Source organism: Octopus sinensis, linkage group LG3 (genome assembly GCF_006345805.1).
Source record: "Octopus sinensis linkage group LG3, ASM634580v1, whole genome shotgun sequence".
NCBI classification, from domain to species: Eukaryota; Metazoa; Mollusca; class Cephalopoda; order Octopoda; family Octopodidae; genus Octopus; species Octopus sinensis.
The window spans coordinates 130,837,523-130,859,938 of record NC_042999.1 but is presented as its reverse complement, the minus strand read 5'-3'; the positions used below and the strand labels follow the sequence as shown (position 1 = coordinate 130,859,938).

Sequence of the window (22,416 nt, the reverse complement as noted above, 5' to 3'; positions counted from 1 at the left end):
GTCATTAATTATTTTAGCATTGATAGTTTTGATCAATGGTTCATTTGGAGAAAATGAAAATCAGCGTAAAAGAAAGCACAAGTTTCCTGAAGTTAATCTGTTTGAAAAATATAGAGTTAATGTTAGAATTTCATTCACACTAATGGTAAAACTAAACCTACAATAAGGGATTTGTAAATAACCTCATATTTAGTACAAATGGCACTAACAGAGCAACGAGTTTATGATATAGTGTGTGTGTCAAAGGATACAAAGGAGGTCCTGGGGTATTTTGTGGGGGAGGGGTTTCAGGTATTTTTTACATAGGTGGGTGATGGAGCATTTTTTGGCTGATAGGTGGGCGATATTGCAATTTGGCATGAAAAGTTTGGGAAACACACACACACACACACATATGTATATATATATAGGTATATATATATATAATATATATATATAGATAGGTAGGTATATATAGATAGATAGGTAGGTGTATATATATATATATATATATATAGGTTGAGGCAGAGAGGACGGTCGTTTTTGAAAAATTCACAAAATCATTAATTTTATCTACAAACAAATTTTATTAACATCAATGTGTTCATATTGAATTAACATTTGTCAAAATCAAGTGTGGAAAACAACATCCATCATGTGGTGTTTGTTTTCATTGATGCATTTCATTTTCTACAATGCTCTTCCATCTTTCTGGTAGACTTGAAAGGCTCCTCTTCCAAAATTCACTTGTCCGTGATGAAGAATACTCTTCCAGTACTGTTCTGATCTTGTCTGCAGAATTCATATTTTTTTCCATCCAAATGATTTTGAAGACTAGAATAAATGATAATCAGATGGGGCAATGTCCAGTGAATATGGTGGGTAGGGCATTGTTTCCCCATTCACACCACTCCAGCCTTTGGAATGTCATCCTTGCTGTATGTGGCTGAGCATTATCCTGATGAAAGAACACCTTTCATCTTGAAACCAAAGATAGTTGTTTTTCTTCTAGTGCTGACTTAAGCCACTCAAGCTGCTTGCAGTAGATCTCCTTTGTTATTGTTCGCTTTGGGTTTAAAAGTTCAAAGTGGACTAAACCTTTCATATCCCACCTAACAAATACCAACACCTTATATGGGTGAAGACCTTTCACCTGGGGTGCCAGTATTTCTCCTATCCCTACGCACTGTCTTTGGTGCTTGACATTTTTATAGAAAACCCATTTCTCATCACCAGTCACTATTTGGTCCCAAAAAGGTTCATTGGTGAGATGCAACAGCAAAGAAGAGCACACATTCACTCTCTGTGCGTGATTAGACTTGGAAAGTTTGTGAAGAACCCATTGACCCAATTTGCTGACTTTTCCGATGACACAGGTATCGATGAATGGTTAAATGACCAAATCTAAGCTTCTCTACTAGTTCCTCAACAGTTACAATGGGATTTTGTTCCACCAAATTTTGCAGGACATCCTCGTTGAGTTCTACAGATCTTCCAGGATGAGGCTCTTCTTCCAGGCTGTAGATTCTGGCTCAGGAATTTCTAGAAACAAAGTTGACACTGGCTTATACTTATTTTCTGATCCCCATATACTGCATTAATATTCTTCGCACTTTCCATTACATTGTTGCCTTTATTGAACTCTTAAAGCAAAATATGCTGAATACTCTCCTTTGTCACTTCCATTATAGATTTGAAAAAAAAAACTGTTAAAATCAAACTGCACTCATCAAAACTTGCACTAAGAATAATGTAAAATTACTATCTGCTTTTATAGCAAGTTGATGCAGGTAGTTTATCCTGTTTCCCTCTGACTTTTAGTTCATGCAATTGAAAAAAACACGTTATTTATGGGATCACCCTATATATATATATATATATATATATATATACATATATATATATATATTGTCATTTAACATCCATTTTCCATGCTGGCATGGGTTGGATTGTTTGGTACAAGCTGATGAATTAGAAAATTGTGCCAAGCTCCAGTGTCTTTTGTATGATTTTTGTGGCTGGATGCCAACCACTTAATGAGAGTTAAAATATGATAGAGGGATAGAGATAGGTGTCTTGCAGTAGAGGAGATATGTGGCAACCATAGTTGGAAAAGGAGAGAAGATAGTGCAGAGGTGTCAGCATATACCCGTCAAGTTACAGGAAGGAGAATATTAGAGAAATGGTCCACAGGATTGGACAGGATGAATGGGTAGGTAAGATCATTAGAGTGTGATGCAGGTAGCTTATCCCATCCCCCATCCCACTTTTAGTTCATGCAAGTGAAAAAACTGCATTATTTATAGGATGACCCAATATATAGATAGGTATGTGTGTGTGTGTATATATATATACATATATATATATGTATATATATAGATAGATAGATAAGTATATACATATATATATATATATATGTAGATAGATAGATAAGTATATATATACACACACAGATAAGTATATATATATATCCTTGTTGCTTATTTTGATTATAATAGATAGATAGACAAATTAGAAAAGCATATACATATGTAGAGAGAGACAGAGATATGTTGACAGGTAGATATTTAAATATATATGTATGTGTGTGTATGTATATATATATATATATATATATATATATATATATATAGATAGATAGATACATATAGATTGTTGTGATTGATAATAAATTCTTGTATATTCCATCTTCTATCTTTCATTTGCCATATATATACATATATATAGGGTGAGTGAGAATAAAAATAGACAGAGCATTGCCTTTTCATTTGAATAAGGAAACATTCTATTCTTTGTAATGTTTTGATTAGAATATTATAACTGCTTTTAATAGTGTATTACAAAAGAATATTGTTGTAGGAAACAATATAAGCTTGTCTGTTGTTCATTCAAAGAGAAACTGTGCAGAAATACATTTTTTCATCTCTACTGGTTTAGTGTCTACTTTCCCATTTAGGAATCGTCATCATCATTGTTTAACGTCCGTTTTCCATGCTAGCATGGGTTGGAAGGTTCGACCGGGGTCTGGGAAGCCAGGAAGCTGCACCAGGCTCCATCTGATCTGGCAGTGTTTCTACAGCTGGATGCCTTTCCTAATGCCAACCACTCCGTGAGTGTAGTGAATGCTTTTTACGTGCCACCGGCAAAGGTACCAGGCGAGGCTGGCAACGGCCACGATCGGTTGGTGCTTTTTATGTGCCTCTGGCACGGAAGCCAGTTGAGGCGGCACTGGCAATGGCCACGTTCGGATGGTGCTTTTTATGTGCCACCAGCACTGGTATCACAACTACAATTTCCATTGAATTTTTGATCGATTTCAATTTCCTCGAATGTATGTTAAGGTATTATTCCTTTTGATTAATGTATCAGCCAGTTTCGATTTAAAATTTCAGAGCGTTTAAAGTTATAAAGTAATGTAACAGCTGTTTGATCCAAGATAGTATTTCTCTAGTCAGTTAATTATAAAGTTTTGTTTTAAGCAAGCCATCATATAAAAAAGCAGGATAAAATTAAATACATGTCGTTTAGACCCACATCAACCAACCATATTGAGCAGGTCTTTGATCAAAAATGTTCCAGCTGTTACCATTCCACCTTTTTAGTCAGAGTACATTCATAACTAAATAACCAATATGTCTCATTAAGTCAGTAGCTGGTGGCGCGAGAGCTTTATGCTTGCTGTTTTTTAGTAGGTTGAGTAACTGCATAAATATTCCCTATAAAAGTTTTGTTCAACTATGACTTAGTTACTTGTTTACTTTTTATCATAATTTGACCCTTTAATATTCAGATTTCTCTGTCAAATGTAATACTTCTTTATTTCCATTGTTTTGAATTAGTCATACATTATCATGTTGCTTCAAAATTTCAATGATATGCTTGTTTATTTTTAGAATAACACAATAGGATAGATGTGAGAAGAGGCCGGATCTGGCCAGTTTGAACATAAAACTGGTAGAATATTTGGGCTGGATACAACTGGTTTAAAAGTTAAAGGGGTTAAGACAGTTTATTTAAAAGTAGCGTTCTGTGACTTGACATGATGATAGCTTGGTTCTTTTTGCTTGTATGAGTTGATTTCTGTATGAGTAGTTACATAATTGGGATCTTTGTGTTGAGACATTTATAATGGCTTTGTTGCAGTCACTAATTCAGTAGTGGTATAATTCTCTTCAAAACATTTATAATAATAATTTATTTGTCCATCAAATGTTGCTGCTACTACTTATCCCCATGTCAGCCCTAATTGAACAGATATGATTTAAAGTTGTTTCAGCCACATCCATTCTGTCTGTTTTTTTTTGTGAACACAGAGTATTTATTACTACATTATCAGATATATATTTTTTTTAAGATCATAAGTGTAATTTGAAGCAGATTTAGCTGCAGTTTCTAACAAGTTGAGTTATTTTTTGCTCTTTCATTGGTTCATCAAAAAATGTCTGTGCGCAGTGTGCCAAAATGAACTTCAACATTCTTTGTTTCATACAGTTAGTGTGGCTCACAAAAGAAGCTGTTTAGGTCAAAATAAAACCAAAATTAAGTTTAATACTGTCTGTGTGCTTCTTGGGTGTCCAACAACATATTCTCTTCTAAATCCTGGAGTTCTTCATACAAGTGTTCATAACTGGATACTTCTGGAATCTTCTTTATGCTAATGATTTAGCCTTCATTGTAGAATCAGTACAATAACTATTACTGCTGTGTGTGTATATGTGCGTGTAGGTGCTTGTGCCTCTCCGAAAGAGAGAGAGAGAGGGTGTGGAACTAATTATCACTAATTTTAGTCAAAAGGTTTAAAAATAAGGTTACTAGTTAAGTGTGAAGGCCTGAATAGCATCATAGAAATGGCAGTGGATGACATCCTGAAAGAGAGCCAGCAGTTATATGGTATTATATAATCCATATAAACAATAAATGCATAAAACATGCAAATGGACCTCTGATTAACTGTCAAGCAGCTAGGCTTTTAGTTGCTCTAGTTCAGTGGTTTCCTGACTCCTAAACGTTTTTGAGCTGCCTCATTTCTAATGCACCCCACTCAACTCACCATCACAAACACAAACTCTCTTTCTGAATCAAATTCTAAGCAACTGTATTTCATAAACAAAACTTAACCTAATTAGCCCATTATTTTGTTTTTACATTTTGGGAACTGTTGCTCTAGTCCATGAATGGCTACTAACTGCAAAGCAAGAACAATATTGATGGTTTATTAATAGTAGTAGGTTTGTATTACTGAGTTGACATAATAATTATCACAGGAAATGATCACAGAGTTGCTAAGGTTGAAGGGAAATAGAAGGAATTCAAATAATCATTATTTTTGGTACTGGTAAATGATTCTCTATATGAAAACCAACCAAATGGAATATGTGAGATGCAATAGTGATATATAATAGAGATATATAATGATGTGTAGCATTTGATTGCTGTTGAATATAGCCCATTGAATGTTCAGTAAAAACATTCCAGGTGCATACAAGTCAGATGAAATTCATCGAGGCACATTTTACTATGGCTGGATGCTCTCTCTGTCACCAAAGCTGAACTGTTTCAAAGCAAGCTAGTTGTTCCCTGAGTCCTTTGAACACAAACATCAAATTGGCCAGACATGTTTCACAGAAGATTGCAGATGAACAAGATTATTTCTTTGACAGTAATATCTTTTTACAATTTAGTGACCAATGCCAAGACTAGGGGATACAAATGCACACATGCATGCATGCACACACACAAATCTGTGAATCAAAATCTACAGGTGAGGCTTTAGTTGGCCTGGGTGGTGTGAAGCAAACTTCTTAACCACACAGTCATAACTGTGTCATATATGTGTGCGCATACATGTTTGTATGATGTAAACAAATAAAACCACTGATCATAGTATATATGTGTACATCTTTCAGTGAGGGATGTAAACAAGAAAACTAGTGTTTTATGAACTAAATCCCTTGAGATATTTCTTCTATAGTGAGATTGCTAGACATGAAAAGAACTAGTGACTGGCTTGTTGGAAACACAACCAACAACCCTGTTGTTCAATTGTGATGAAAAATAAATGCAATGTTTAATCTTTTAACTTTTACTTGTTTCAGTTGTTTGATTGCAGCCATGCTGGGGTATAGCCTTGCAGGGTTCTAGTCAAATGGATTGACCCTAGTCCTTTTTTTTTTGTTTTTATATAGCCTAACACTTATTCTATTAGTCTCTTTTGCTTAACCACAAAGTTACAAGGATGTAAACAAATGGTGGTTGTCAAGTGGTAGTGGTAGAATGAACACAAAGACAAACACACAAACACTTATGGATATATTCATATATATGATGGGCTTTGGTTGGTAGTTGGAATCTACTGTACTGATAAACTAAAGAATATTTGGGGAAAAGTATTTAGTGGACTTGTGAATGGTGATATGATGCAGGATCAAGGTGTATGATGCACATGGCTTAGTAGTTAGGGTGTTAGACTCATGATTGTAAGATTGTGGCTTTGATTCCTGAACCAGGTGATGCATTGTGTTCTTGAGCAAAACACTTCATTCCACGTTGTTCCAGTCCACTCAACTGGCAAAAATGAGAAATGCCATTTAGATGGGGAATATATATGCCATGAAACTGAGAAACTGGCCCTTGTGAGTCAGTATGATTTGAAAAGGTAACTTTACCTTTACATGAAAGCTTCTGCATTTCATACTTCCACTATGGACATTCATATGATGTAAATTTCTGAATTCTTTGAGTTTTGTGTTAATTATTAAAATAGAATGAATATTTGGTGTCTTTTTACTTTCTTTGAGATATGCTAATTTAGAACACTGGTTTTACAGAAACAGTAAAGTGCAAATTGCAGTTGGAGTGACTTTCATTGTTCCTAGCATATAAATGACTCGGGTATGAAATATGAGAGCAAGTAGGTGTTGTATTAAAACTGAATCAGAGGGTAAGACAAGAGAAGATTGTAAGTTTGTTTCTGAGAATTAAATGAGAAGAAAATATAAGAGTAATGAGTTAAGTTGGATATTAATTGCGTAAGGATTTGTTTGATAAAAAATTTATTGTGCATATTGAATAGCTTTTCTGTGATATCAACACAAGTACTACTAGAAGCAAGTCACAGGATAATGTTTATTTAAATTTTTTTTTATTTATATTAAATACGAATTTATCTCATCTAATGCCTTACTAACTTTGAAATGGTTTAAATAGTTTTCAAGTTAAATATAAATAACTGCTGATTGTGTATGTAGTATTTCTATTTCTCTGATCAAGAATCCCAAAGTCTTATTTCTATACATGCATTTTTTTTTCACAATATATTATCCAATATGTCCGTTGTGGGAAAGTTGACTTTGTTTGCTAGTGTTTAGCCAGTCTGGCCTTCTATTTTTGAATTCCTGGGAAAGTCTGCATCTGACTATTTGCAAGATTGGTAGAATAAACAACTAAACATTTCAGATGTTCTGTCTACTTAGCTCTTTCTTTTCACAAATGTCGCTTGGTTTTATAAAACATTCCCATTGTAATGTACTTCTTTTATCATCTGTTTACCATTTCTCAGGTTTTAAAACTCATGATCACACTTTCCAGAAAGAAGCAGAAATTCTAAAAACATTTCTTTTCTTTTTTCCTTCCCTCTCATTTCTATCTCTCTTTCTGCCGTATTTTTACAAAACAAAATCAATTGTCAATAGAAATGGTTTTAGTGGTGTCTAGAAGTGATGGAAAATATTATTTCATCCAATTTTTGGGTTGATAAATGCTGAAAATTTTTATGAAATTTTATGTCCAAGACTGAAGAATGCTTATTTGGATAATGTATCCCACTTGCCTGACTTACCAGACAACAATGGGCAGTTGATCAAAGGGAATTTTCCATAATTGCTTTCTTTTCATTGCAGCACCATTGTTGCTCTTTAGCATAAACTAGGTTTTAATGAGCAGACCTATGATCAAAGACATTCCAGTTTCTTTGGGTATTGTGTATTTTGAACTAAATAAGTTTTAAGACAGTATGGTGTCAATTGTGAGCGATTTGGCTGCTGGTGGAGCAAGCATGTTGAGCAGGGATCTGCAGCTCTTTTCTGCTCAGAAACTAGAAATAAAGTCTTTGAGTTGGTGTTAAACCACATTCATCTATTGAGTTATATGTAAAATGAAGGTAATAATAGTAAAACAGAACTAAAGATTAAGTTCATTTTATCCAAGTTGGCATTTATGTTGTGACAGATGCAACAATTAGTATGTTACCTGATGCTTTTTTCTGTTTGATATTCAAAAATTTTTCAACACCAAATGATAAAATGAATGTAGCTATTTCTTCCCACATTGCATGTATTCTTTCTAATATAGAGCCTAAACTGAGCCATCAGATGTCATCGTCATCATCGTTTAATGTCCGCTTTCCATGCTAGCATGGGTTGGACGATTTGACTGAGGACTGGCGAACCAGATGGCTGCACCAGGCTCCAATCTGATCTGGTAAAGTTTCTACAGCTGGATGCCTTTCCTAATGCCAACCACTCCAAGAGTGTAGTGGGTGCTTTTACGTGTCACCGGCACGAGGGCCAGTCAGGCGGTACTGGCAACGGCTGTAGCCAGCTTTGTGCACTTTAGAATTGCTCTTAATATTATGCTTTTCGTTTAACCAACCTGCCTGAATTAGGTTTTATGATATTTGGTAATATTATAGACCAATATAAGGTAGCAAGCTAGCAGAATCATTTGCATGCCAGGCAAAATGCTTAGTGGCATGTCATCTGTCTGTTCTGCATTCAGATTCTGCTGCTGTTGACTTAGCCTTTCATCCTTTTAGGGTTAATAAAATAATGATCAGTTGAGCACTGGGATCCATGTAATTGGCTTAGTCCCTCCCCTGAAATTTCTAACCATGTGGCAAAATTTGAAACCAACATTGTATCTAAGGGGAATTTATTTCTCCTTTAATACTATGAGAATTGAAACCAAGCCCTGGCCGTTAAAATCTCTTACAGGTTTAGATGTTTTACAAGTCTTATTGGCTTGTTTTTATATTTAATGTTAGGCTACATCTTTAGTATTGTACACAAGCCTTATAGTTGATTATTACTGTCTCCATTTTGCTTTTTAATTACTGTTTTAGCAGTTCCTTGTGAGATAAGTGATCAAGAACTAAAGTCTATTGTGTTTCCAATTGACTATTAAGTATTTGTATTAGCTACCCACATATTAATCTGGGCAAACTGAAAATGTCCAACAGCAGTAAAATATCAGCAACCTAATTAAATTGATAACTCAGTCTTGTGTTTTTTTGTACATTATGAAAATCCTCATTTCATTTATTAATGATCTATGCATTATTAATTACAGAGTGAACAGCAGCAAAGATTGATATATTCTGGAAAGCTTCTTCTGGATCACCTCAAATTGAAAGACATATTTCATCAGGTAAGTTGCCAACCTAAGTAAATATACTAGTTAAATTACTTTCTTTCCAATATAGTTTCAGTGCTATGTTTTTAAATGCAGACACGAGAATTTGTGTGAATTGTTGAAGCTGCTATTTTGTAACATAATTTATATTTCTTGTTCTCAAATTGCAAATAGAAGTGTTATGTGATTTGCAGTGAGATTAAAAATGAAGTATATGAAAAGATGTATGTTGTTTAAAGGATGGATCTAACTTAAACACATGGTCATTCCATTGATGGTATTAAAAAATTAATGATAGATATTTATGGAAATAATGTAAATAGTAAATAACAGCTGTCATTTGTTTTTCTGTTCTGATTTTCAAATACAGACATACTTGAACAATTGAAAGCTATAGGTATTTTTCTTTTGTCAGTTTCTTTCTCTGTTGCGAAATGGGAATGATAACCAGTTTTTAAGTAATTTACTTAGGCAAAAGTTTCAAGAAAATTTGATATGAGGTTTAAATGCTGAAATATCAACATGTGAAACTTATAGTAAGCCTGCTTACTTGCTGTTTTTGTACTAATGATGCTGTTATCAGCTTTTTCCCTGATTGTTGATTTGAGGCAAGATACCAGAAGTTCCTTGAACTTGGTTTTATTAATTGGAAAGCATAGAAGATGATGACATTGGCTCAAGGTAGCATATTGTGTTGTAACTTCAGGAAGTGAAGCTTCAGTGAACTTAGTTACAAGAAGGAATAACTTGATCTAATGTAAACCATTAGGATCTTGTTAATGTTAGCCTTCAAGATAACAAAGTTGTAAAAAATACAGCAGTAACGAATATTTTAAATAATAGTAATCTTCTTTTTATTTGTTTTCAACATTGTTTAGAACCTATCAGGAAAATCTAGTGTATTAAGTTTTTTTTTGGTTTTATATCAGTATTAAAATAGAATTATTCTTGTTTGTGATATAAATCTTATTCTGTTTTCTTTTTTTCCTCAAGTTTGATCAAGGCAGTCAGCACACAATTCACTTAGTTTGTACCCAAGTGATTGATAATTCAAACAAAACTATCACCCAGTCCACTGAGGTAAAAGAGACAGTAAGTATATTTCTTATGTCATATATGTCTTAGTGTAATTAAAATTATTATATATATTTTATTATTTGTTTTCTTTTTATTTTTCAATGTATATGCACAAGCAAATTGATGTTATTCGGTGTCAAAACCATCACACATTAATGTGCATGCCCCTTTGGACAATATATATATATATATATATATATAATATATATATATATATATATAGGTACAGGTTGCTTCCCAATCACATGGGTTTGATGCTATGTTTCTTCTACTATATAGCCTCAGGCCAACCAGAACCTTGTGAGTGGATTTGGTAAACAAAAACTGAAAGCTTGTTGTATGTGTGTGTGTGCGTGTGTTCATCCCCACACCACTACTTGACAATTACTTGACTTTGCATGAGCGTATGGATGCCAGGTACCATGATCCGATGTGTATTGCAACTGAAAAGTAGCAAACATCTCTCAGTCTTTTTTCCTCTCTCAGTTAGTTTAAACTGAGATTTAAATATCCAAATTTTAATGCAGTAAATTAGCTTGGTCATCCATCATGCTTTGTGATAAGCTCTGGGTGCTTTAAAGCTGATTCCTGATTTGAGAGTACTACCAAAGAAAAGGAGCGTTAGCTTGAGCAATTCCTTGTAGTCATCACAAGGCTGCTGTTCATCAGGCTGAGCTTGAGCAAATTGAATGATTTCTTCAGCATCTGAGATTTTCTCTGCAATGTTAGGGTCATCTATTGCTGTTTGGTAATTATTCTTGTCAATGTCCACCCACTTTGCTTTGCTGTGAATCTCTTGAACAGTTGTATGTCAGGGCCAGTAGATGATGGCAAGGAGACAGAAAATGTACAATAAATGCAGACTGAAAAATGACAATATACAAAATGTTCAGTGGATGGTAGCAACCTCTAAAATGTCTTCAATTGCGCTGAATTTTGCATGCTGAGTTTATGTACTAAATTAAATAAAATTAGAGGGTGTCTTCAAGTTTTTGAAATAAGTTGTTTTGCATCACCCTGATGCACACGCATTAGATACTTGGATACATGCTTTATAAATTGTGGGCTTCTCTGATAATTTGATCTGATTCACTATATGTTGCTCTTTTTTCTTCTGTTATGTTTGTTTTGCTGTGATGCGGCAATGTTTTGCAGCCAAATGTTGAGTTGAGTCATTCCTTAAATGTGAGTGTTGATTATATTGACTCTACAACTTGATTACTTCTTATTTTATGACCATAGCAGGATTTGAAACAGGAATATAAAAGGAGGTAACAATATAAGGGGAAGTTTTTTTTTATTCCCCAAAAGGCTTCCACATAGAATCTGGAGTGAGGAAAACTTACATTTCAAAAGTTTCAACTTCACAAATTAACTAGAAGTTAGACTAAGAAACCAGAATAGAGGCAGATGTTTGTGATTTAATGCATATTTACTATTCATTTTAGCATCATCATCATCGTCATTTAACGTCTGTTGGACGGTTTGACTGAGGGTTGGCAAGCCAGAAGGCTGCACCAGGCTCCAATTTGATCTGGCAAAGTTTCTACAGCTGGATGCCTTTCCTAATGCCAACCACTCCGAGAGTGTAGTGGGTGCTTTTTATGTGCCACCGGCATGATGAGGGCCAGTCAGGTGGTACTGGCATCAACCATGCTTGAATGGTGCTTTTTACATGCCACCAGTACAGGAACCAGTCAGACAGCATTAGCAGCAACCACACTCGAATGGTGCTTTTTACATGCCACCGGGCAGGACCAGCCAGCCAGCACTGGCATCAATTGGTAGAAATTGGAAATTTTAATTTATAAAAGGTATCTTTTATAAATTAAAACGTAGATGAAGTAGATTTTAAAACCAAGTTTCTTGAGATCCTAAAACAAAGGCGCCATGTAAAAAGCATTGATGTGGGTGCTGGTACCATGTAAAAAGCACCCAGTACACTTTCTAAAATGGTTGGAAGGGCATCCAGCCTAGAAACCTGGTGTGGCCCCTGGCCTTGCCAGTTCCTGTCAAGCTGTCCAACCCATGCCAGATTGGAAAACTGACGTTAAATGTTGGTGATGATGATTCTTCATTAGGTTTAATTTCATATTGTTGATGATTTAACAGTGCCACTATTATTTCTTTTATCTAGGTTCCTGAAGCATCTGGTCCAGAACCTGTATCTTTCACAGCTCCAGAGACTGAATTGAGACATCGAAGTCATAATGCAGAAGGCTTTTATAATCCTAGGTTGGTATTGTTTTTATAGAATTCTGTGTGAATTGAATGCAATCTGTGTAAGGTGCTTACTCAATAATGCAGAAATTGTATTGCTATGTTTAGAACTATTCTTTGTAATGTTGATGTCCTAAGACTTCTATAAGCTTTTGAGAGAAAGCGAAATGATTCTTTTTTGGAACTCTTGAGGCACATCACATATAACTATAATGAGTTGAAAATCCTTTTCTGATAGAAAGAGTTGAAAGTTACCTGTGGCACTTGAATCCACATCTGTAGTCCCATGGGTAGCCTTCAACTCCTTCTATCCATAAGGGTTTTTCAACCCAATATTTACATGCTATTATATATAGTTTTATGTGACATGACTCAAGAGCCAATATTTCAAAAAGAATTATTCTTTATAACACTTTACTCATCACACATGAGACCCTATAACACTTCAAGTCAGCTAACTGATTGGAGCTTTGTATTTCTGTGCCAACTATCACTGGCACTACATGTGCTTCATTGTGATGTCAGTAACAGCTAATGTGTGACAGGAACCATTCTCTTACACTTTTTTCTCCACATTGCACACACAACAAAAACTCACAGCTCCAAGCAGTTCACTCATAGCTTTGCTGTAGCAGTTCATGCTAAAAATACACAACCTACAACACTTGAAGAAAATAACTCATCCCTACAAAGTGTATAGCTCTTACCCAACTTTTACTTTTACTCCTGATCTACAAAGGATTCTAACATGCATCCTACATTCCTTAAGCTCTCTTTTCTCTAAATTGCAGCTGATGTTTTTGGTCCTTTACCAAAAGGATTTCTACCAACTGTATGAAATCCTTTTTTCTTCCATTTCTCAACTATGATGTTCCTCTTAGAAGTATATCTATGGAGAAAGCCTCCACATTTGTTGTCCATTCTGCATCCAGCTGTACTTAGTATACACTGCATAAATCTTCTCTCAATATACTTGCTTCCACTTTAGCAGGCTCCACATACCAAGTGTGAATGCACCTCTGGTTACTTCAAAAAAAGTCACTGGTTCTAACTGTGCCTTTCATTACTCTCAAACAATGTGCTTGTGTGCTAACCTTCATGCTCACCAGGCTCTTCAACCACATACTCTCTTTCTCTCTCTCTCTGTAGATATATCCTAGTCTTTGTATCTTGCTACAGTGTATCCTATTTCCAAGGAAGGCTACCCACCTGACCCAGCTAAGTGCCATCCAAATACACCCATTTCCAATATTTTCAGTGACAGAGATGGCTATTAACAATACTCTTTTCCAGTACCTTAAATTTTTCTCTTTTTTTAATAATCACCTGTATGTCTTTTATAAAGCCAAATATATAGGGCATCTATTTTCTTTTGTCACTCACAAAAGTGGGTCTTCTTTATCAAGAAATTTAGTGAAAGTAGTGTTGTTTTCAAAATCAATAAAGCTGTCAACAATATCTGGCATGTGAACCATCAGTCAAAATATTTGCCTTTGTGTTTGTGTTTCATCTATTTCTTATCTCTTAGATAGATGACTTCCTGTCAGATTGCACTATTGTGATGTACTGATGGAGCTTTCTCTGATCCACACTCTGTCTACTCTGGTGTGTTTCAAGGTTCAGTTTTGTCCCACAGTTTTTCTTGCTATCACTGAGCTATTTGTCCTCACTTTCAACAATGCACACTTCTACACATGATATCATTCTTTATTCTTCCCTTACCTCCTGCACTCAGGTGTTATCCATATGCAACCTATATCAGATCTACACTGACTCCGTGAACAGAGATTTCAAAAACATACAGCAATGGAGCCATCCCAAACATATTTCAATGGCACCCCCACCAGAAAGAAAAAATCAAAATCACTGCTCGTATTGTGAAAACATTATTATCTCACTCACCTCATTTGAAGAAGAGTAGGTAACATTGAGCTAAAGCCCTTGCAATTAATTCAAATACTAGGCCTCATTATCACTGAATATTTTTTTAATAAATGCACGTCTTTAATGTAGCAAAAATTGAAACCAGAAATAATTACTAATCAGTCTGAATAATTACTAAAGCTCAAGTAAAACACATTATGGAGTATGTTCCTTCATTCAGAGAAAAGTTATTCATCTGATTGGTACTCCAGCCTCTAACCTCTAGAGATGTGCATTCTCTTCTCTCTTGACTTCTTACCACTACTACAATGAACATTACCTCCAATCAGACATTGTAGACTTATTTGTCCCTCTCCTAGGCTCACACTAACTATTACAGTCAATCCTTTCTTAGAATGTCAGCTCTCTGGTATTCCATCCTTGCACATGTCTATCCAACAGTTTTTAACTTACAACAGTTTAAATGAAACATAATACCAGCAGCATACAACAACATTGTGAGCAAACATTGACTACAGTGCTATCACAAATCAACAGCAGAAGCATACAACAATACTAGCACACAACAGTTAAGGTAGCTCATAAGAGCAATGCTAGCATATAACAACACTAGCACAACTATAATGCTAGCATGTAACAGCAACAACAACACTAGCACACAACAGCAATGCTAGCACACAGCAACAATATTAATGCTAGTGCACAACAGTGATAATAATAATAATAATAATAATAATAATGTTCACCAATTGTTCAAGTGGAAGATGGATCAGAGTGTGTCTCATGTGTTCTTAGAAGGCTCTGCTGCAGATCAAGCACTGGTAGTCCTCTGGGAATGAAGGCAAAGAGTTGGTTCTGGACTTGTACAACTCATGTTTTCTTTGGTGACATCACTAGTACACAACAACAAAGCTAACAAACAACACAACAGGGTGTAAGTTTTCTAAAAGTCTTTTCTGTAAACAATGTAATTACTCATTGTTTTCAAATACTTGTGTAAAATATCATGACTGAATCTACTTTAACCTAGTTTTATAACTTTTAAACTGTCTTCTATGTTCCAGCATGGCCAATTCACCATTTCCACAGCAAGTTCCTTACATAATGTCACCGATGGGACCTTTATCTCAACCTGGTTTTCTCTATAGTCCTGAGCAATATGCATGGATGCAACAAATGTACTCCCAGTACATGGCCCAGTATATGCAATAGTAAGTAAACTTTCATGTTATCCTTTCTTGAGGAGAAAAAAAAAGAGATAGCAGACATGACTGTGTGGTCAGAAGTTTGCTTCCCAACCACATGGTTCTTGGTTCAGTCCCGTTGCATGGAACTTTAGGCAAGTGTATTTTGCTATAGTTCCTGGCTAATCAAAGCCTTGTAAATGGATTTGATAGACAGAAATTGAAAGAAACCTGTCATGTATACATGCATATATGATATGATGTGTGTGTGTTAGTGTCTTCTTGCTTTGATGTTGTGTGGTAGTTGTAAACAAATGTTACTGTCATGCATGCATGGAAGATTGAACATTAAAACAATGATTTTGATGATGATGGTGTTGGCATGGAGAAATTGTGAGGGCGTCCTTAACAAAGTAAACATAATTCGGCTAGTTTAGGTATAATATCTAAGATGACACCATGACTAGGTGGTTTGTATGTTACAGTTTATTAAAGGATTTGCTAATATTAAATATAACAACCTATGTTTTACAATTGCTTTCAATCTTTGAGACAATTTGTGTTTTACATATAAATTTAACTTGATTCTCTTGCAAAATTTTGCCAGAGAATCAAGTTGGTAGTAGCTATTGAGAAAAATATAATAATAATGAAATTATTGTATACAGTGCTCAGGTGCACCACAACTTGTCAGAAAGTGCGTATAAAGTGTATGCAGTAATGTACAAATGTCTGGAAAGCGAACAATGTATGAGTCAGATACATGCTTGTGTGTGTATGGAGGGGAGAAAATCAGGTGTAGTGTTGGCGAATCTCAGAAAGCATGGAAGTTTTGAAGGATGTAGTGCTCCGACAACTAACAACTGATGCCGGCAGATGTTAAAATGTAAAATAAAACTCTGTGTTTGTTTGTGTGTGTGTGTATAACTAACTGCTCTTTTGGCTCTCTGATCAAGCAATCTGAACTGAAACTTAGTGTCTGAATGTAGCTTGACAGATAGGTGCAGGCATAACTGTGGTTAAGAAGTTCTCTTTGTAATTATATGATTTTGGGCTCAATCCCACTGTGTGCAACTTATGGGCAAGTGATTTCTAGTGTTGCTATGGACTGATATATGCTTTGTGTGTGAATGTAGTCAACAGAAATTGTATTAAGCACTCCTCCTCCTCCAAGGTTGGGTGGGAGTAGCTAGGAAGAAGATAAAGATGGTAGTGATGGGGTAATTTCTTAACTGTAAGTAAATAGTGAGTCAATATTCTAAATATTTTACTCTAATATAAATTACTGTTTTTTTCTTCTTTTTAGCTACCAATCTGGTACTATTCCAGCTCCTGTTCCTACAAACATGCCTCCTAACAATGGTATAAATAACCAGCCTGAGGTAAATAATCCAGAGGTGCGACAGCGTAACCCCAACTTGCGTATGAATGCACAAGGTGTACTGGATGATGAAGATGAATTTGAACAAAGAGACTGGTTGGATTGGATGTATGCAGCATGTCGGTTTGCCATATTGATGGGCATTGTCTACTTTTATTCTACTCTAAGCCGCTTTGTGATTGTTTTCTTAACGTGTTTCATGCTTTACATGTAAGTATATATATCCTTACCAAATTGCTCTTGTCTTAGTGTTTCCTTTCTGAAGACAATATTTCTCTTTAATTGTAAATGCTTCCTTATTTAAATTCTTGATATTTTTATTTGCAGATGCATTTATTACTATTTAATTTTCTTTGTGTATGAATGATCTAGATATTCCTAATTACTCGAAATCAAACTCGATGATTGGTGTCCCTGCTAGTGGAGCGCTAAGAATACCATATGAACGTGTTCGTTGCCAGAGCAACAAGCTGGCCCCTGTGGCGGTGGCATGTAAAAAACACCATTAGAGCGTGATCGTTACCTGCGTCGCCCTTACTAGTACTTGTGCTGGTGGCACATAAAAGCACCCACTACACTCTCAGAGTGATTGGCGTTAGGAAGGGCATCCAGCTGTAGAAACTCTGCCAGATCAGATTGGAGTCTGGTGCAGCCATCTGGTTCGCCAGACCTCAGTCAAATCATCCAACCCATGCTAGCATGGAAAGCGGACGTTAAACGATGATGATGATGATGATGATTTGAGTTTGCAGTTAGAGTGAAGAGTGTAAAGATTATTTAGCTTAAATACTGGTTATGTTCTTGTTTAGTGCAACAGATACCAATCTGTGATACAACTCTTTCATTTGACCATATTCTGATGCCAATTTACAACTAATTACAACCAGCTCAGATTGTTCAAAATATGTATTTCTTCCTTGACTTCATTGTAATGTCATGAATATCAACACTTAAAAATGTACTTTCTTTCTCTCTCGCTTTATATATATATATATATATATATATATATATATATATATATATATATATATATATTATATATATATATATATATATAATGACAGAGGACTGAGATATCTGGTGTCTTGTGGTACTTAAGAAGACCCGTCTACCACAGCAGAATTGTTAATGCTTCCCCCTGCCTGAAATGGTTTAGCTTCGCAAATGTTCTTATGCTGTGCCAGCCCACACAAAAACCATGTAAAAGGTATCTGTGCCAGTCCATGTAAAAAAAAAAACACCCATGCCAGTCCACATAAAGAGCACCCAGCACATTTTTAAAGTGGTTGGCATTAGGAAGGGCATCCAGCCAATCAGTAGAACCTGGTGCAGCTCTTCAGCTTACAAAACTCTGGTCAAACAGTCCAATCTATGCCAGCATGGAAAACAGACGTTAAATGATGATGATCATATATATGAGCAGGTGTGGCTTGAGAAGTTAGTTTCCCAACCACATGGTTTTTGGTCTAGTACCATAATGTATCATTTTGGTTAAGTGTCTTCTAGTATAGTCCCTGGCCAACCAAAGCCTTGAGAGTGTATTTGGTAGACAGAAACTGAAAGAAGCTCATCATACACACACACACACACACACATGTATATAAATGTATGTGAGTGTGTATGTTTGTGCCTATAAATAATTCACCAGATCCAACTCCTTGTTTTGTCTACTGTCTGTCTTTTTTGCTATAACTATAATATACTGTGAAAGTGGAAAATTGAGTAGGTACCACTTCTACAATGGTTTGGATGATTGATGAAAGATAATTTGATTAGAGATGAACAGAAAAAAGTATTATGAGGGTTGATTGGAGACAGATAAAGAAAATGCAAACAGAAATGTAATCTTATGCAAGTGTATGCTAGTATATGCTTTCAGTACAGAAAAATGAACATAAATATTTCTATTAATGATGTATTCAACACACTCAATAATAAAATAACTTAATAAAACTCTTTAATATTCATTCAATCATGTTATGTGTGTGTGTGTGCACGCGCGTGCATGCGTGTGTCATTTATAAAACACTTAGGCACTGGCCACTGTTCTTTTCAACTATGCAAGCAATGTTGGAGTGACATCAGTTGTGTTTAAGGGAAACAAAAATTGGTGAAACAAAAAGGTATCAGACAACTTTACTGTAATTGCTCCAACCATTTTTATGTGATTTTATTCATATACTTTTTTTTTGAACAGTCATCAAGCTGGCTGGTTCCAGGTTCAAAGACAGCCTGTAGCTATGGGTGCACCTCCTGGGGATCAGAATGGACCAGCAGCTCAACCTGCTCCAGCTGTTAATGAACATCAAAATGAAAATCCCGATGCACAAGTAAGTTCAACTGTGTTAGATAAGAATTTTGAAAGCCGGTTTTTAAAGGTAGTGTACTATGAAATAACTTGAGATTCCCTCATATAATATGAATATCACTAAAATAGCATTAATAAATTGATGTAAAACAAAATATAATGAAGAAATAGAAACAAAGAAAAACAAGTAACCATTCAGTGCAGAAATTAAAGTTTTAGAGTATATAATGGTAAATATGTCTTCATTTAGTTTTCATAATTTCAACTTTCTGTAAATCTTTATCATATTAAATTTTATCAGTTTTAAGATTTACTGATTAAACGTTTGAGATGGAGTCGTCAGATACTACTAGAAAATTTTCGAACTGTTAATCTCTTCTTCAGAGATGAAACATTATTAAGTATTTATATCCTATTCTTTCTTTTTCTTTCTTTTTTTTCCCCCAGAACGAAGGCACTTCTGATGAAAGTGGTTCAGATGAATCTCAGTCAGAACTACCTCGGGAACCAGCTCTTCCTCGTGGCCTCTCTCTTGTCTGGCTTCTTGTGCGAACATTTTTCACTTCTTTATTTCCACAGCAGCCTCCTGCTGTGAATGCTAACTAAGTGTCTCAAAAAAGGAAAAAAAGTGAATGGTAATCAACTGATGAAAACATTTCAAATAATGAATTGATTATACAGAAAAAAAACATTCTTAATGGACTCAGCACTTTGATGGCTAGCCTGACATATCTTTTGGTATTCTGGGGACGATGACCAGGCGTCTTAATGATTATGGTTAAAATGATAACTAAATAACTGAAAAATCTTTATGAAATTGAATATTTACCAAGCAAATTAAGCAGTAGCAAAAAGCTAGGGTTAAGTTCCTTTGGTTTTTGCTCTGTTATGTTTGGTAAAGCCTCACTTCGTATTGAATTATATTCTCTCCAGTATTTCACATTTTAGATCTGAAATACATTTTATTTTATATCTTGGTATAAAAACTGAAAACAAACCAAATAAAATGAATAAACAGAAATTTTTGCAACCCACTTTAGTTTGTAAAACATGATCTTTTCTCCAAGTATTCAAGTCTTTCTTATGCTTACTGGTTACATACTCCTGAGTCATTATCACACTTTAAAGAAGAAATTACAAATTGTAGTTTCTAAATCAATTTGTTAATTTTGAAGGAATAATTAGGTAAATTTCCCCCGTTTTTGTTTTTTGCCTTTACTTTAGAACATAGGGCTGTTTTGAAATTTAGAATGTTTAATAATTGCCATTTATCATTTTTTTATTTGTATATGTTTTCTTCTGTTAGGTCTTAAGGATTCTGATATCTAAAATAAATTGCGATTTTGTCGCATTTCATTTTAGTTTTCCTGCCTGTGAGGTACTTTCTTTTTACTTCCCTTGTTTAGAATATCTTTCGTAAATCCCTTATTTAAATCTCCAGGTTGATGTTTTAATTGATATATTGTAGTTAATTTTTGATTTTTTTTTTTTTGTTTATCACAAATTTTTATTTCACATGGCAGAAAAACATCTCCCTTTCATACACATAATTATGTTTTCTTGTCAATACGAAAATTGAAATAACTAAAACTTAACGTTTTTTTTTTTAAATCTCTATCTAGAAAATTTACTTATTAAGGGAGATAACTTTTGTTACTGATGTCCAACAACATAAATCATGTGTGCTACTTAAAAATGTTTTCCGATTTTTCATTAAAAAACATACATTTAATGAAAAATGAACTAAAAGCAAAATCGTGCTGATTTAGCTTTTTTTTCAATAAGTAATTTACGATTGAATATAAGCATCAGCCCCCCCCCCATAAACAATTCAACTAAATGTTAAAAAAAAAAATCTTGTAAATATATCTTTCTATACTGTTCAGTTTACTAAGTATATCACCCTTATGTTAAGAGGAGAATGATGAGATGGACAACATTTGATGTATAAAAAATATATATATACAGAAGCACTTATATATTAACACATTGTGCTATTATAAATATTTATCTTTCATATACGAGTACTTTAAATGGAGTTGTGCTCTTTGGAAGTGAAGCTTTTCTGTCCTTTATTGGAAGGATGCTACAGTGAACTACATTGTCAATTGTAACATTGCTTAATATAATTTAACTTTGTATCTGTTTCATTCAGGTTTATTTGTATAATAATTTCAGTGGTTGATTTTCGTTCTTAGCTTACCATTAACTAAGCCAAATTAAGAACTAGAATCACCCTTCAACTATCTGGTAGCTGGTTTCTTTTTGATTTCTTCTGTTTTGGGGTAGTTTTGGTTTAAAATTTATTAGGTTGAATTTTAAACACTGTAATTACCTTTCTTTTTCTTTTTTACATTTTTCATTATTTTATGTATAACAAAACAAAGTTATTTACAAATGATTTAATTATGTCCAAATGTTAGTTTTTTTTTCATATATTTGAAATTCTGTTAATTTTAACTTTTTGTAGTGTCAAGATGGCTTCTTACACTACTACCCCTCCCCCTTACTCATTATTATTATTTTTTTTTCTTTTCTTTTCTTTTTTTTTTTATAATTTCTTTTACTTAAATACAAATGCAGAATTCTGACTGTGATATCATTATGGAGGAGTAATTCAATTTTGGTTTGACTTAAAGTGAAAAAAAAAGAAGAAATGATTTCTCGGCGTGGTTCAGTGAATATTATATGTTCAATTATATGTAAATTGTATAGATTAAAAATGTTAATTAAAAAGTGGATTCAAAGTATTTTGTGAGCATTCCTATGATTTTTGTTGTTGATTTTCAAATTCAAAACTTTGTAAATAAGAAGCTGCTAGCCTTTAGAAGTAACTGCTAGAATTTAATTCATAATACTTGTTTTATATAAACACCATGGAAAAGTAAATTCAATTAAATTTCTCAGTGGAGTGAACTGTGTGAGTAGTGTGTATGCATAATATGAACAAAAATGTATTTCTGGCATCTGTACTT

General features: G+C 34.4%; 1 protein-coding gene across 2 annotated transcripts in view; it reads left to right on the top strand.

Annotated features, from left to right (window-relative positions):
- Nucleotides 1–22,188, top strand: part of LOC115209132 (homocysteine-responsive endoplasmic reticulum-resident ubiquitin-like domain member 2 protein) — a 33,833-nt gene extending 11,645 nt beyond the window's left edge. For both annotated transcript variants that reach the window (XM_029777278.2, XM_036501333.1), the window contains 7 exons: nucleotides 9,325–9,402; nucleotides 10,381–10,479; nucleotides 12,602–12,699; nucleotides 15,633–15,779; nucleotides 17,059–17,343; nucleotides 19,331–19,463; nucleotides 19,889–22,188. In XM_029777278.2, coding sequence (XP_029633138.1) covers nucleotides 9,325–9,402; nucleotides 10,381–10,479; nucleotides 12,602–12,699; nucleotides 15,633–15,779; nucleotides 17,059–17,343; nucleotides 19,331–19,463; nucleotides 19,889–20,047 — 999 coding nt within the window. In that variant the 3' untranslated portion in view covers nucleotides 20,048–22,188. The remainder of the gene's footprint in view (nucleotides 1–9,324; nucleotides 9,403–10,380; nucleotides 10,480–12,601; nucleotides 12,700–15,632; nucleotides 15,780–17,058; nucleotides 17,344–19,330; nucleotides 19,464–19,888) is intronic.
- Nucleotides 22,189–22,416: the final 228 nt, after the last annotated feature.